The sequence below is a fragment of the Artemia sp. Qi Xiang Cuo genome, chromosome 12 (assembly GCF_049724085.1).
Source record: "Artemia sp. Qi Xiang Cuo chromosome 12, ASM4972408v1, whole genome shotgun sequence".
In the NCBI taxonomy this organism is placed as follows: domain Eukaryota; kingdom Metazoa; phylum Arthropoda; class Branchiopoda; order Anostraca; family Artemiidae; genus Artemia; species Artemia sp. Qi Xiang Cuo.
In genome coordinates, this window is record NC_142805.1 from 9,883,066 (window position 1) to 9,899,913 (window position 16,848).

Consider the following 16,848-nt stretch of genomic DNA (forward strand, 5'->3'; position numbering starts at 1 on the left):
AGATGCAGCACATTTGTACTATTTTGGCTCTTTTTTTAGACGTTTGTGCATTCATTTTTCAAATCGGTGCATTTTTTGGGAGGAAAATCATTCGTTCGGCACATTTTCACTGAAATGGAACTTTCGGCGTATTTTCACTTTTATGGCGGCGCAACTTTAAACCAGACATCAGGCAACACTACCTGAGACAAGTAATAAATAACGACGAAGATTAGACTATATTTTCATTATACAAATAACGAAAGGTATATCAGCGAGGAATTATTTTACTACAGAGATATATTAAAAATGAATATTTCGGCTCAATATATAAGATCCGTCATTAACAAAGCCAAAATATAAAAATATAATTATAAAAATATAATTATTATTAAATAAGTGGCTATTGAAATTTAAACGAAAATTAAAACAGTCCTAACATCATTACTTGAAACAAATTCAACAAGAAATGAAAAAGAAAGCAAACAAGAAACAGGCAATTCCTTCAGACAAAAAAAAAGTGGCAAGTTTTTAATACACGTCTTTCTTTTTTGGTAAGTAACCTAAAAGGTCGTTTTGATGCCCGTTCAGTGGAACTAACTATCTAATTTAACAAATGCAACTCCATCAAGTCGACTCAAGACAAGTCAACTAAAACAGAGCAACCTTCAACTCAACACAGGCAGCTTAGACTAGGTTTGTTCAACCCAGGGATAACCCAATATTACACACATTTTCTGTTTTAGAAAAAAAAAACACAAAATACGGTTAAACTGCTGGACATTGACAAAAACAAAAATGGACAAAATAAGCACAGCTCACTTTAAATTGGACTATGATGTGCGAATAAATTTTGCTAGTTATTAGCCTAAATTTTGCTAGTTATTAGCCTAATTAGCTAATTAGTTATTTCGTAAATTAGCCTAAATTTTGCTAGTTATTAGTTTTTAGCCTAGTCTCCCTATGCTTACTCAGCCTTCAGTCCTTGCGCATGCGCATGACCTTGCGCATGATCTTAGCCTCACTCGAGCTGGTGTCTGGGACTTCAGCTCTCGCACATAAAGTAATTTATTAATATAAAAAGATAAATTGATGACGTGGTAACAACCCTGAATAAGGAGCGCCTCGTGACAATAGTAGCTGAATCCTAAAAAAAAGTAGTTTAAATAACAATATATATTAAAGGAATATTAAAGGAAAATGCATAAAAGCCATCGATTTTAACATTTTCAGGAGAAAAGTGATTAGCCTAAGAGAATTTAAACCCTTTATCTGAAACCCTGTTGCAAATATTTATATTTATATATAATTTATAAATATAATATATATTTGTATTATATTATATTTATATTAACTATATTATTTATATTTATATTAATTTATATTTATATCTCCTACAAAAATTAAAATTTATATTTGCATGAAGGATGATCGCGGATGATTTTTTTTTTAAGAGCGATCGTATCGAACCAATTACCCTAGTATGTCCAAAAAGGGCTGATTCGAACTGAAATAGAAAGTTCTGGCGCCTTTTTAAGCAAAATAGATTGCACCTTTGCTAAGGAAAGTAATGTTTTCTACCCTTTTGTAACAACAAACAACGATTTCGACCCAAGAGGATGGAAAACTGATTTATCTGAAGTTTTGAAAAATTAAAATTATATACTAAAATTTACTGATTTCATGGCTGGTGGAAGACTGTTGAGAGTCTTAAAATTGGTCTTTTACTTTCTGCTGGGTACTTATTTTCTTCTCCTAATTGTGTTTTGTTCCACCGACTTTGTGTTTTCAGTAAAGCGGTAGTCTTACAAAATTTTACAAATTTAGGGAAATGTCTAAAGTCATTTTTTTGTATTAATATTGAAGATATATGTTGCATAAGGTTTTAAGAAGAAATTCTTGTTCATTCTAAGTTTTATCTTTGCTCTTTACTTCCACCAACATTTTTTTAATTGATTTTAATTTGTTTTTTTAGCAACATATTATATATTATAAAGCATTATAAAGCATATTATATATTATATAGCATATTATATATTATATATAAAGCATATTATATATTATGTATTATAAAAAATTATAAAGCATAATACAAAGGGCATATTATATAGGTTTTACATCAGGTCCCTTTACACAAATCTGGAATTTTGTAAACCAAAGAGTCCAAGATGTACATTATCCTCGGTATCTTGGAAAATTTGAAAATAAAAATACCGTTGTTTGTGTAAATATACCGTTATGTACTGTCCAATATGAAATATATAGAGATTTTAGAAAACTTTAGAAAAAGATTTTAGAAAGCACTCTTAAATGAGGTAAAATGCACCTATTCTGAATTTCATTATTACCATTGTTTATACCATTGTTATTACCATTGTTTGTGTAAATATACCGTTATGTCCTATATGAAATATATAGAGATTTTAGAAAACTTTAGAAAAAGATTTTAGAAATCACTCTTAAATGAGGTAAAATACACCTATTCTGAATTTCATTATTACCATTGTTTATACCATTGTTATTACCATTGTTTGTGTAAATATACCGTTATGTCCTATATGAAATATATAGAGATTTTAGAAAACTATAGAAAAAGATTTTAGAAAGCACTCTTAAATGAGGTAAAATACACCTATTCTGAATTTCATTATTACCATTGTTTATACCATTGTTATTACCATTGTTTGTGTAAATATACCGTTATGTCCTATATGAAATATATAGAGATTTTAGAAAACTATAGAAAAAGATTTTAGAAAGCACACTTAAATGAGGTAAAATGCACCTATTCTGAATTTCAATATTCTACATGCTGAAATTTTTTATTTACTTACCTTCTCAGCAGCCATGGATGGTAAGTACATCCTAAAGAAGATAGCATAACATCTCTTTGTGTTGCTGTATTTACTTTAGCTAATCGATCCTTCAAAAACTCCCACTCCTCCTCTCCTCCGTGTCGTAGAGCAGCACAATATAAAGCTCCACTTATGTCCGCCTTTATTCTGCAAAAAAAAATATGCTTAGTAAGTCACATTATACAGGCTTCTTTGGGAGTGCGTTGACTAAGGGTGAGGGTTGCAACCAAAGTCACCTTGACAGGCCACCAATGAAGCAATTAAAATGGTGGGAGACAGAAATTTAGTTAGAGAGTGTACCAAAAATGTGTCAATCAAGGCTAATTGAAAGTGCCTAAGAGGTGCCACCAAAGCCATGGTGGCAGGAGACTACTGACAAAGTCAAAAGGGTGGGATACCAAATATTAGTTAGATAGTTCCTTATCAAGGAGATCCTAACCCCCGCTAATTATAAGTACCTGAAAACTACAACCCAAGCCACAAGTCTCTTAGTAGGCTACTGTTGGAACAGTTTCCGAGGAGAGTTTCTGGGTAAATTATCCGGGAGAAATGTTACCCGGCGGGGGGGGGGAGTAGATTCCTGGCATGATTCTAAAAACAGTTAGAAATTGAATTTAAAAAAAATTAAACAGAAGTTAAATAAAAAGTTTTTTTCAACTGAAAGTAATGAGCAACAAATCTTAAAACTAGGGTGGACGCGACGCCCTCAACTCTTACTCCTTACGCTAAAGTTTGACTTTTTGTCCTGATTCTTTAGGAAAGACTACCCCAACACAAGGGGCCTTTTGTTTTATATGTTTTATATGTTTTTATATGTATATATGTTATATGTTTTATATGTTTTATATGAGAAGTATTTCAAAGAGCTTTAATGCATTAATGTAAAGAACGAGGCCTGAGGACATGGCAGTCTCCCTAATATAAAGAATAGTTTCTGTTCGTTTTAAGTTTTAATGTTGCTCCTTACTTCCAATTGAAATTTTTTTATTTAATTATAAAAAAGGACACCCTTTTCTGCTATGCTTAGGGTTGGACAGACCCTCTACATAGCCAATATAACCGATAAGCTTTTCATTGAAAAAGCATCATTTTCATGGCAAACATTTTTAATCTATAAGATATAATTTGTATTCTGTTTAATAAGTTGATCTAGAAACATCACTTAAACAAAAATGTCACCTAACTGCTTTTAACCGAGTTTCTCATGCGAAAGATGCGACAGCAAACTTGAACACAATGCATCATATTATGACAAATGAAATCAATATCAAATTATGATAATATGAAAATTCAAATTACTAAGAAAACTCACGGGTTTTCTGAGTCTGGATCCGCTGTTGTCATCCACTTCTTAAATAGTTGTATTGCGGGCTCGGTGCAGGTCGGTAAGTCCAGCGAGCACATTATGTTTGAAACAGTGACCCGTGCCATACCTTCCAACCCGGTTTCCTCTTCCTTACGATCTAATCCAAAACTTTTACTGGCAGGTAAGAAGAGTTTTGCATAAGCTTTCTGTAAAAGAAGAAGAATAAAAGAACATAAAAGAAGATCTTATAGATATAAACTATCAAACCAAAGATGTTAGACGACAGCCCCAAAAAACGTGTGCAGCCGTTGTGACAATCGGTGATAAATTATCCCCAAAACATAGACTTGAATTTACCATGACCTCTCCCCCAGAAACAATATTCTAGTCACGGCACTCCGCATTCCAGATACTACTACTACTACTACTAACATCTCACTGCATCACCAGGCAAGCCTGAAGCCGACACAGCTACGCACACTCCTCCATCCCAATCTATTTAAGGTTTCCGTCTTGATATACTCCCAGGAAGTTTCGATCTCCATTAAATTTTTCCTTAAGATATTCTCCCATCCCCACCAGTGACAACCTGCTTTTCGTTTGGCCCACGATGGTTGACCAACAAAAAGAATCCTTGGCAGCCTGTCATCCTTCATTCGCAGAACGTGTCCTAGTCATCTCAACCTTTCTTTCATTATGACCCCAGAAAGCGGCATTGAGCCACACTTTTCGTACAGCCTACTGTTTGAGATACGGTCAGTCACATTGGGTACCCAAAATACTCCGTGGGCATTTTCTCTGAAAAACATCTATCAAATCGTCCTACGTTTTCAGAGCGCCCAGGCTTCAGAACCAACAATATCCCAACAATACTTCCCCCATGAACAATTTGACTTCCAAGTCACGAGACAAAATAGGGTAGATTCACCAAAGTTGTATCTTTGGGAATACTCATTTACGAAGAAAAAAGATCCTCCCATTTAACCTTTATCTAAATTCCCCTTCAACCTCCCCTTTACCCAAATTCTTTATCCATCCTTATTTTATTTCTTTAATACCTTTTCATTATCTCCTCAAATACAGCTGTTTACCGAAAAGGCAATATATTCAAAAAAGAGATGCTAAGATCATGCTCGGGATCATAACCTTCAGTTTGGGAGCTTAATGCTTTAACATATGAACTAACTGCGCTTGGAATTAGGTTTAACACGGATTATTGTACTGACAATTATATTAGTAGATATAACACTTCCGTTGTTTAGTCAAATTTAAAACTAGCTCTTTCTGCAATCCTTTTGTATATTGAAACGATATTTATTAAAACAGCAGTGCCAATTTTTTGAAGCTTTTGAATTTTTTCCAATCAATTCATAAATCAATTTTTTTTGAAAAGATTAAGAACAATATAATTTTGAAACTAGTTCTAAGAAATCAGAAAGTCAGATTCTAAAGCGCTTTCACAACAATGTTAAGCATAGCTACGTCGATAATAAAAAGTAAGAATTTAGCTAATTAACTAATCAAACAGTTCGTGGTAACAAACCCGGCTCAATAGTACGAAAATCTAAAAAACGGAATTTTGACACCAATAGATACATCAAAAGGGTCAGATTTTTATGCTGATTTTCAATATACAAGTTTCATCAAGTTTAATATTACCCATCAAAAGTTACGAGCCTGAGAAATGTTGCCTTCTTTTCAAAAAGGGGGGAAATACCACATAAAAGTCATAGAATCTGAATGAAAATCACACCATCAAATTCAGCCTATCAGATAACCCTAGTGTAGAGTTTTCAAGCTCCTATCTGCAAAAATGTGGAATTTTGCATTTTTTGCCAGAAGAAAGATCAGGGATGCGTGTTTATTTGTTGTTGTTTTTTTTTTTTTCCAAGGGAGATAGTATCGACCCAATGGCCCAAGAATGTCGCAAGAAGGCTCAAGAACGAAAATTAAAAGTTTTAGTGCCCTTTTTAAGTGACCAAATAATTGGAGAGCAATTGCCCCCCTCCCCTCCCACGCGAATTTTTTCCCAACGTCACCAGATCAAAATTTTGAGATAGCCATTTTGTTAATTAAAGTAAAAAAATCTAATAAGTATGTCTTTGAGGACGATTTAATCCTCCAAAGCCCCGGGGGAAGGGCTGCAAGTTATGAACTTTGTTTATTGTTTACATATAGTTTTGGTTATTCGGAAGTATACATACGTTTTCAGGGTGGATTTTTCTGGTGGGAGGAGGGGGTTGGGGTCGGGGGGCTACGTGGGAGGATCTTTCCATGGGGGAATTTTTCATGGGGGAAGAGAATTTCCAATGCTGGATTTCCCAGCATTATTTAAAAACAATTTAAATCAAATAAAAAAACAAGTTTTCTCAACCGAAAGTAAGGAACGACATTAAAACTTATAACGAACAAAAAATATTATGTATGTAAGGGGGGTTGCCTCTTCTCATTAGCTCACTCTTAAGCTAAAGTTTTTTTTAAACTTTTAAAAGAATTATTCAAATTAAACAGCCTTTGTGATTCAGGAGTCATTCTTAAATAACTGGAACAAAAATCAAACTTAGGTTATTTATATGGTTATTATTAGTTAAAAAAAAAAAAAAATGCGCAAATTTCGTTTTAGTTATTCATGTAGGGTGAGCCAAATTCAAAACCTGAATTAATTCAAAAACATTCAGAAATTAAATAAAAAAAACAACAAATTCTTTTAACTGAAACTAAGAGCGACATTAAGACTTAAAACGAACAGAAATTATTCCGTACATGAGAGGGGCTGTTCCCTCCTCAACGCCTCGCTCCTTACGCTAAAGTTTGACGCTTTCTCATAACTCTACTGTTCTAAACAATAAAAAAATTTAGCGTAAAGAGCGGGGCGTTGAGGAGGGGACAGCCCCTTTAATATGAAATAATTTCTGTTCGTTTTAAATTTTAATGTCGCTGTTTTTTGTTTTTTTTTAATTTGTATGAGATACGACAAAAACTCCACAATTACTTTAAAACTTTTCAATAGCCTATCTAGCTATTTTCATAAGAAACATTTAAATCCTCAGCCTAAATATGTACTAGACAAATGCAATGACCCGAATTAGTGACTAAAATACAACGAAATAAATGTGATGGAGTACCTTGAACAATCCATAGTCAGCTGTGTGTTTGAACCTTCCACTAAGTTTACCCCACTCTTTCACTGCAGACGCAATGGGCACTGTATCTCTTTCATTAACGAGATACCGAGAGAGCTCCAGTGGTAAGGTGTAAGGCAGCTGACCAGATGCAGCTAGTGAAAAGGAGTCGTCGATCAACTGTGCTCTATTGACTGGATGGATTCTCTTGTGATCACTTCTGAGTTGGTTTATCAACATTTGCCAGTTCTTGTCATCGTAGTTGACTCGATAAAACCCTTTAAATAAAACCTTCAAAATTTAAATAAGTTTTACCTTTATTTCAAATAGGCTAAATAATACAGGCTACAAGACTTTTGTTTTTCATTCAAACTAAATTCGGTTCTCTGTTACCTGGTTAAGCCGTTTTTGTACCTAATTTCAAGTTAGTAACTTAGAAATTTTGGGGCTTAGAAAGTCTTTAGAGTAATATAGACGGTATGACAGTACTTCCATACAAAATGAGTGCCGACGGGATCATTCTTGCTAAAACGGTTATGCTAGGACATAATATTGATAAAATATGCGGAAACAAATTCCCATTCATACGATAATTACCCCCTCCCTCTAAAATCATCAGGAAAAAATTTTTGCTTTAAATCATCTGTGGTTCCTCCGACTGAGAACAAAAAGTGGATAAATATTTCCCAGAGACCTGCCCCTCCAAAGTAAACTTGAAAAATTTTTGAAAGTTGATAAATTGCGTAGCTCATACGGTATTTAAGGAACATACGAAACTCAAGCTCTATACATACAAAGTGGCACTATAGCACCATCTCTTCTGTTTATTTAGTTTCCAGTGATATTAGAATTAGTAAGGTCATACGCCGATTTCAGATCCCAGGGAGTTCCGACCCGGGTGCTGAAGACCCAATTATCCCCGTTGGCCGTATGAGTTTTAACATTTTCTGAATAATTTTCATATAATTTGCTAATTTTTAGCGTTTTTACTCACACCCCTAGAGTGCTGCACCAGAAATCTGTCTCTGAACAGTAGTTACTGTACTTTGGAAGATTAATCTCATCTGTTCTTGATTAAATAATTTTTCAAGCAACTTTTTTTTAGCAACTTCGTTAGAAGAAGAATAACATAAGAATTGCCGTGCACAGCGTTTGTGCTGTGCACAGTCTTTGCGCTGCACCGTAACATTTTTTATTCTCAGACCATGCTGGTTTTCTACCTAGCACAACACCGCTAAAAATGCACTCATTGGAAAAATTCCTAGAATGTACTGCTAAGAGCACAGTGAATCATTTACAAAAAGTCATATGTGCTTTTTGATGTTGAAAACGATGATGAACAATGACTAGGATTGACATGATTGAGACTGATTGGCAATGACAAGGATTGACATGATTGAGAATGATTGGCAATGACAAGGATTGACAATGACATGAACAATGACTAGAATTGACATGATTGACAATGATTAACAATGACAAGGATTGACAATGACATGGACAATGACTAGGATTGACATGATTGAGAATGATTGGCAATGAAAAGGATTGACAATGACATGAACAATGACTAGAATTGACATGATTGACAATGATTGACAATAACAAGGATTGACAATAACATGAACAATGACTAGAATTGACATGACTGACAATGACTGATAATGACAAGGATTGACAATGACACGAACAATGACTAGGATTGACTTTCCAAATTATAAGCTTTATTTGTAACTGTAAATAATCCTAAGGTTGAAAAGAATTAAGATTAGTTTCTGGAAATTGAGTAGATTCGTAACAGTAAAACATTTGAATCCAGTCCAATAACCGAAAGATTCAAATCTGGATGCGAATCGAACTAAAAAGACGAATTCTGAATTCAATGTTGAATCCAGGCTTACTCATCTCAGTTTAAAACTGACCCTTTTAAAGGCAGTGGTGGATCCAGGGGGTGAGGGGGCGCACGCCCCCCTATAGTAGTCTAAAGTAGTGTTATTTACTTAATTAACTCAAGTTTGCGTTATCTAAAGTTGCTCCTAACGCAAGTTTATCGGATCAACCTATTTTGCCCCCCCCCCCCATAAATTTTTTTTATCGGATCAACCAATCTTGCGCCCCCCCCCCTATAAAATCCTGGATCTGCCCCTGTTTAAAGGAGAGCAAGCTCATAAACACTGAAAAAACAACCTTGTAACTTGTAAAAATGGTTGTTATGCTAAAAAAAAAAATTTAAGTTGCTGTTTTTTCTTCAAATGTAGCTACATAGAGCTGACCGTTTTCCATTCAGTTTTACATACATGTAGAAATTCTTTTAGCGTGTATCACAACCCTTTTACATTCTCTTTATAACATTATTTCCCGTGTTCCTTGAATAAATTTTATATCATTGTCCATCGTCGTTTTTATAGGGCGAGCCACCATTAAACGAAAATTTATGAATTTACCATAATATATAATATTAAGTGTAAGTTTTGGCAGGGATCAGATTCCGCCTTAACAATCGCATTTTATATCGTCCAATGAAACTTTTGCCTCTGTGTTGGCAAATATCTGGTTCGCTCCCATTCGGATAAGACTTGAAAAAAAAAACTTCTCCAGCTGGAAAAATTAAGTTGGAAAAAGTTACGAATAAAAAGAAGCTTGTAGTTTCTGCTCTGGTAAAAATTTATTATTGGTATTTTTTCTTGATAGATAGGCCAACAAGTTTTCGCTTGTTTTTGCTTGAAACAAGAACACAGGAAGCAAGTTTTTGCTTAATTTACTTTCTTCCGGTAGAAATCTAATTTTTGTCAAAATATCAACTTGCTTACCAGATCGTCGCTTGTTTAAAATGAGCCTTTGACTAGGCTGACCTTTATATTTAAGAAATGCTACCTCTACTTCAGGGATAAGCCACAGAAAAGTATGTGAGGTATTAAAATGAGTATTTGATTTATTTATGGAAGGCATGAGAACCCATAGGAATATTGTGTCTTTTCATCATTAGGCGGTACTTTAGTAGGCCATAGTTCAAGCTCATTGTACTGAGGTTCACTAAGAGTGTGTGAAGTGGATTTCAGAGTGGACTGCGATTGCCCAAAACTTCAATTAAGGATAAATGTAGCATTGGTTTCATAGGAGCATTTAAAAAGCGGTGCTAAATAGATGTTAACTTTTATTTTAATAATTTAATAATTTTATTTTATTTTAATTTCAATAATAATTTTATTTTAATAATATTATTTTAAAGAAATTTTACTTTTCTATTGTCTTGCGGTAGAAAGTGTGGCTTAATATCATAGGTTTACATCAGTGACGTGATTTTTTGTGAGCCAATCACATAATCCCTTAAAGAGACATGATTTTTGGAGAGAGATAGTTCCACCTTACTAAAAAGCTGATAGTTTCTCTTACGTGAAATTTTAAGTTATAAGTTAGGAAGAAGAACGAGAAGTTGTTGAGCTACCAGACTTTTCATTTAACGTAATTTTTAATAAACGAAATTTGATTTAAATCAACAATCAACTTGCTTACCAGATCGTTGTATATTTAAAATCAGCCATTGACTAGCCTCAACCTTATGCTTAAGAGTGGCTGCCTCTTCTTCGGGGTTAAGCCATAAAATAGTATTGGTGGCATTGAAGTCAGAAGTTGATCCACCTGTGGCAGTGATTGGAACCCACCAGGAATAGTGTGTCTCTTCATCATTAGATCGTTCTTCAGTGGCCCTAAGTTCGAACTTATTCGACTGAGGTGGTGGGCTCTGGCTGATTTTCCGCGCCTCTGCAAATCTATTTTTCTTTCTGCTTTTTGGTGCTTCCGTCACTGGAGCTTCGATCTTGAATTCGATTCTTTTTGAGTCGCGGTTGAGCAAAAATCGTTTCTGAAAATATTTTCAAAGATTATTTATAGTTTTTTTATCTTGGCTGATTCAAAACCATTTTAAAAGCGAGGTCCATGCTGAATAGTGCTTAGTTTACCCTGTTTTGGTTAATTTGCAGTCCGGATAAAATTTTTCCCACAGTAGTCATCTAAGGTCTTCTAAAGTTGCCGCTTAGGACTCACAACCGGTTTATTACTGGCACATTACGATTAGATACGGCCTTTTTGACATTTCTTTAAAAATGGACTTGCTTGTGGAGAGGTTCTGTAAACATCGAGAAAATACTGTCGACTTTCCACTTAACTGTATAAATTAGTTGTGTTGCCTAAGTAGCTCAGATGTTATTTGTTTTTTATGAGTTTTTTCTTGTTTCAATTTTTCTTTTATTTTTCTGTTTTGTACTCATTTAAGTGTATTTCATGTATGTAAAGAGGGTTGAAATAAATTATTTATTATTATTAGAGTACCTTATGTGCAACACTTTTTAAGAAAACTTTGCAGTCACCTTTGAATCAGCTGATGCAACATGTATAAGGGCTATACAGAGGGGAAGAGTCAGTAAAATAATAACGTTGATGTAGTTCTAGCCTAATAATTATGAAATGGGTCTTTTGAAACACACCAGCACCAGCGCCATCTACATCTGTCAAGATTCTCAGTGAACAAGAATTTCAAAAGGGCTTTAGAGATGCTCTGTGTATATTGATTGGCCAGTAATTCAAAAAGATTATTATTTGGATATTTTTCAGCCTTTGATCGGTCTAGTTTTTTTTAAGAGTCAAATTATACTGCATGGTAAAATGTATCGTGGTGATTACGTGCAGTCATTTGAACTAACTAGACTTGTTTGTGCGGCGATTTGCAACAGCAATACTAAACACGGACGAAATACCAGAATCGGAGTTGTCACCCCTAGTCATTTACCACTTTTTATATTGATATCTATATTGCCTAAGTAAAAATCACTAAATCAACACATAAATTATTAGATTATTGAAAAAAATCACTAAATCAGCCAAAAAATCACTAACATCTAGTGATTTTTTTTCACTGGGTGGCAACCTAACCAAAACTTATATATTCTCCGGCTCTAGGAATTAATTCAAAGTAATTTGTTTACCGGAATTAAAGGGCATATAATCGAAAAACATGATATGGAGTTTTTTGATGTGAGTACAATTAAAAAGGCCAAAACTTTATTATGGGAAATTTGTGCTCCCAAATCAGATTGCCCAGTACGTAAGGGGAATAATCGGCTTTCAAGATGTTTTTGTGACATTATTGCTTTGTTAAGATCCCTGGACAGTATTGACATTAGTGTGCTAACATTTGTGATCAAGCAACCTACTAAGGTTTCATGCATCTCTGCCACGGCTTATTCTTCTTTATTTTCAAAGCTTAATGAGTTGCAACAAGTTGTAATGTGTTACAACAGGTTGCAGGTTGTTGGAATGTCAGGGTAACTTTACAGGACAAAGATTGATTTCTTGAAAAGATTTATTTCTTGCAAAAAAAAAAAATTGATGAAGATATTCAACTTCATGAGCTACCCCTCCTTAAATAGCTTCATTTAAGGCCTATGCCGTTTTAAATTGATATTAGTGATTCGTCATTTTCCTTCTTTTTTTTACGTTCTACGGTTTCTCATCTTCCTCCTTCCTACTTGAATTTCATTATTTCTATAAAGAATAAGCATTAGAGGGGAAGTTATTTATAGCCCAAAAACATTCTTTAATATTAAAAAGGGCAATTAAAAAAAATTATGTTCTGATAACCCTATTCAAGATCTGATCAGAGAGATTGCCTAGTTTTTTCAACTGCTAGTAAAGCTATCCATAAACTAGTCAACTACTATCAATAAATCAAAGCATTGAGTATATAAGATAGACAGGCATAAAAATTAAAAGATATATTCAATTGAATTCAATTCATTTTATTACAAAATGATACAACACATAACATTAATCCAAGTGGCTGCCCAAAGAAAGACATAAAAGCACTTGATACTGGGCGAGCACATATATAAATAACACTTAACAAACAAAACTCTTAACATAAGAACGAAGAAAAAGGAATAAATAATAACAAATAAATAACCAAATTATGACCAATCTCTAATCATACAAAAATAAGAAAAGAAAAGGAAAAAAAAAATCATGTATAAACCAAGACCCAAAATTTTTTTTTTTCATTTTCTCTTAAATAAACCAAGGTGCTCCTCCGCTCGAACGCTCACTGGAAGAGAATTCAAAACCTTAGGACCTATGTATCTGACAGAGTCTGCCCTAGTTCCACTTCTGCATTCAGTGACAAGATTATCAGCATTTTTACGGTCATTTGTTATTTTGCTTAAGGTAATTTGTGAGAACACAGTTTGAATTTAAACAAAGGTAGCATTACGTTGTCACGATGTATAGACACACTGGAAATTCTGAAAAATTACAATTTCCGTAAAAATTATATCCCCGTGTCATTTTTAGATGCCTCGATTTGATCTTCATCGGTGAATTGTTTACTTGAACCCCCCAAAAACGGCAAAACTTAAGTATCTCACTAACAAACGCAAAGGAATACTTTTTGTCAAAAAATTTGCTAGTATATTACGGGGGCGTGATTTTCTATGGGACAGGTAGGGAACAACTGCCCCCTAGAGCTCAGACCCCCCCCCCCCCAGCCAAAATTGGGTATCTTGTCAATACCAAGACAGGCCTATATAAGTCATGCATTCACAAAAACAGATGAGATTTCTTGTAAAACTTTGCCTTTATGGTACTATATGGCTCATTTTTCACTTGGCCATTTTCATTTGACTTGAAAAATTCGGCTCCAGCTTTGTCCTCCCTCCCAGGATTTCGACAAAATTATGCCCCTGTTATGTCAACAACAGTTCTGGTGAAAATATAGCATATTACGAAAAGGTACTTTGCGTTCTGTCTTTGAGCATGAAGAACGGGTTTGGGTACATTTTAATATTAACCGAATTCCAAACAAAAAATTCTTAATCTGATGTCTAAATTGTTTCCTTTTGTACGTTTTTGTACTACTGATTGAATCAAATATCAAGCAGGTATCTCTTTACTGAGATTCATGGGCACCCATAAGCTGAGTTTTAGGGGGGGGGGGGCTTACCTGGTCTAATCGGAACTTCCAAGGCTGTATAATAAGATAAGATAAGATTTATTGCAAAAAGCCTGCGGATCATAGCAACACATAATACAGTCTACAAATAAAGCTCAGGGACAAAATACAACTTTAGATAATATAAATCAAAAAAGTAAAAGAAAAAAAGAACAGCAAAAAGACAAAAAAGAAACATGCCAAGGTTCAACATTTTAACCAACAAACACCAATCGTAATGAAATTCAAATCCTAAAAAAACAAATAGAAATCTCAAAACAAAAATACAAGGCAGCGTCCTTCAGCCAGGGGGAAGAAGGCTACCCCCCCCCCCACCCCCCTTATGGGCACCCATCCAGAGATCCATCAGATTGGTGTTCACATAAGATGATATAAAAACTGTAAAGTGATTATAAGATTATATTTGAAATCAATTATGCTGGTGAGATGAGAGAAAGGTTGAGATGGCTAGGGCACATTCTTCCGATGAAGGATGACAGATTTCCAAAGATTGTTCTTTTTGGCCAACCGTCTAGGGCTAAACGGAAAGCAGGTCGTCCGTGGTTGGAATGGAAAGAAGTCGTAAAGAAAGATTTAAAGGAAATAGGAACTTCCTGGGAGGGTGTAAAGAGGGAGGCTTTGAATAGATTAGAATGGAGGAGGAGCGTGCGTAGCTGCGTCAGCCTTAGGTGGATTGGTGTTGCGGTGATTTATTGTTAGCAGTGGTAGTAGTAGTAGTAGATGCTGGTGAAAATGTAGCATATGGCGAATAGATACTTTGCGTTTTGTCTTTGAGCATAGAGAGCTTGTTCGGGTATATATCAATATTCCACAACAAATTTTAGCAATCTGATGTCTAAATTGTTTATATTCGCAATTTGTTGTACGACTGCTTGTGTTCTTTAAATAAAAAACATAAGCAGGCATCTTTACTGAGATTCATCAGACATCTGTTCACAGCTTAAACCGGGAACAATAGTGGTTATAAAATTGTTTTAAAAAGATGTGAAGTGATTATAAAATTGTACTGGAGGTCAGTGATCAAGGTAGCAACCTAAGGCATTGGAAAATTAGGTTGAATATTTGCCAATAACCGTATTGTTAGTAGTGTTTGTCTTAAGAATGTACTAATCTAAGAGTCAATCTAAGGTTTTGAGGCTGAAAAGACTAAAAAATATAAAAATTGACTTAATCGATTTGGCTTCCAGCTTGCTAAGCGGTATAGCCTGTATTGGAAAGGTTTTTTCCCCTATCACATGGTTGACAATTGTCAAAAGAAGTAAAATTCGAGGTGCTGATTGTGGGCACTACATATACAGAAACTCAGGATACCAGGCGTAGCGGGTCTCCCAATTTGAATAAAATTTTTGCAAAGAGAAGGTACCCAATTATGGGAAGCCTGTACCCCCTTTAGCTGCTGTACTGTATTTGTCTTCCTAATGGGTCTTATAAATATGATCAAGTGAATAAGCAGGATGTGATTACATAAGTTTCACTTTGTGTGCAATATGTGCCTGACGAGGTGACCCTCACCTTCTTCATAAGGCATTTTGCGGAGAATAATTATTTATGTATCCAACGATTTGAATACATAAATATGTATCACACAATAGCATACACAATAGCAACTTGGGTCTGGGGTGCGGTTGTCCCCCCTACCCTATAGCAAATTAAGCCCCTGATTCAAACTGATTCAAAACTTCGCTATTGTCAGCAACACAAATTTGAAGATTTTGGTATACAAATTAAGTTCGTGACGGCTACCTTAACCTCAGACACAATAAGGTTAACACATCAATATTAACCATTATTAGGGACCAGAAAAGTGTCAAAAAACTCAGATCTCCACCCCATCCTCCATAAAACACTTCGAAAATTCAATAAGGACAGGTTTTAAGTGCTTAAGGTTTGACTTAGAGTTTCTTATTGAACTTTGTGAACCTTTTTCCTTGATGCTGGCGATCCTTGGGTGGCACCGAAATATTTTCGGTGAAATTTGAGATCTGCAGATGAGCTGGATCTAAACAATCCTTTCCCTCTCTAGGAAAATTGTCAAGATGAATGAATAGAACTTTGAGGAATAATTAAAGACTGGAATTGGAAACCAGAAAAGTGTCTAATCTGAGAGTCAATTTAACATTTTGAGGCTAAAAAAGACTAAAAAATGAAAAATTGACTTAAATTTTTATTGGCAGATGAGCTAGATCTAAAAGTGTCTCAAAATTCTGATGATGGCAGTCCTTGGGTGGCACCAAAACATTTTAGGTAAAATTCTAGATCTGCAGCTCAGCTAGACTTAAACAAGCCTTTCCCTCTCTCAAAAAAATTTTCGAGACAAGTGAATAGAACTTTGAGGAATAATTAAAAGCTGGAATTAGGGAACGGAAAACTATTTCAAAGCTGTAGTCTCCGTCCCTCCCTTCCTTGAAAGCCTTTCAAAATTCGTTAAAGCAGGTCTTAATTTTTTTTAGCTTGCGCTTAGAGTTTCTAGGACTGAAAGTACTGGACAAAAGATCCTAAGTTTTGAAATGAACTCCCAACCAAATTTGACTTTACTTCAAAGTTTAGAACCCATTTCTATCGGACCTTTCAAGAAAGGAAGGAATG

General features: G+C 34.7%; 1 protein-coding gene across 2 annotated transcripts in view; it reads right to left on the minus strand.

Moving 5' to 3' along the window:
* LOC148945753 (aminopeptidase N-like) overlaps window positions 1-16,848 on the minus strand; it is a 111,191-nt gene that overhangs the window by 9,779 nt on the left and 84,564 nt on the right. For both annotated transcript variants that reach the window (XM_089098144.1, XM_089098145.1), the window contains exons 10-13: window positions 10,776-11,124; window positions 7,266-7,540; window positions 4,147-4,346; window positions 2,814-2,981 (exon numbers count right to left, since the gene is read on the minus strand). In XM_089098144.1, the coding sequence (XP_088954270.1) occupies window positions 2,814-2,981; window positions 4,147-4,346; window positions 7,266-7,540; window positions 10,776-11,124 (992 nt within the window). The remainder of the gene's footprint in view (window positions 1-2,813; window positions 2,982-4,146; window positions 4,347-7,265; window positions 7,541-10,775; window positions 11,125-16,848) is intronic.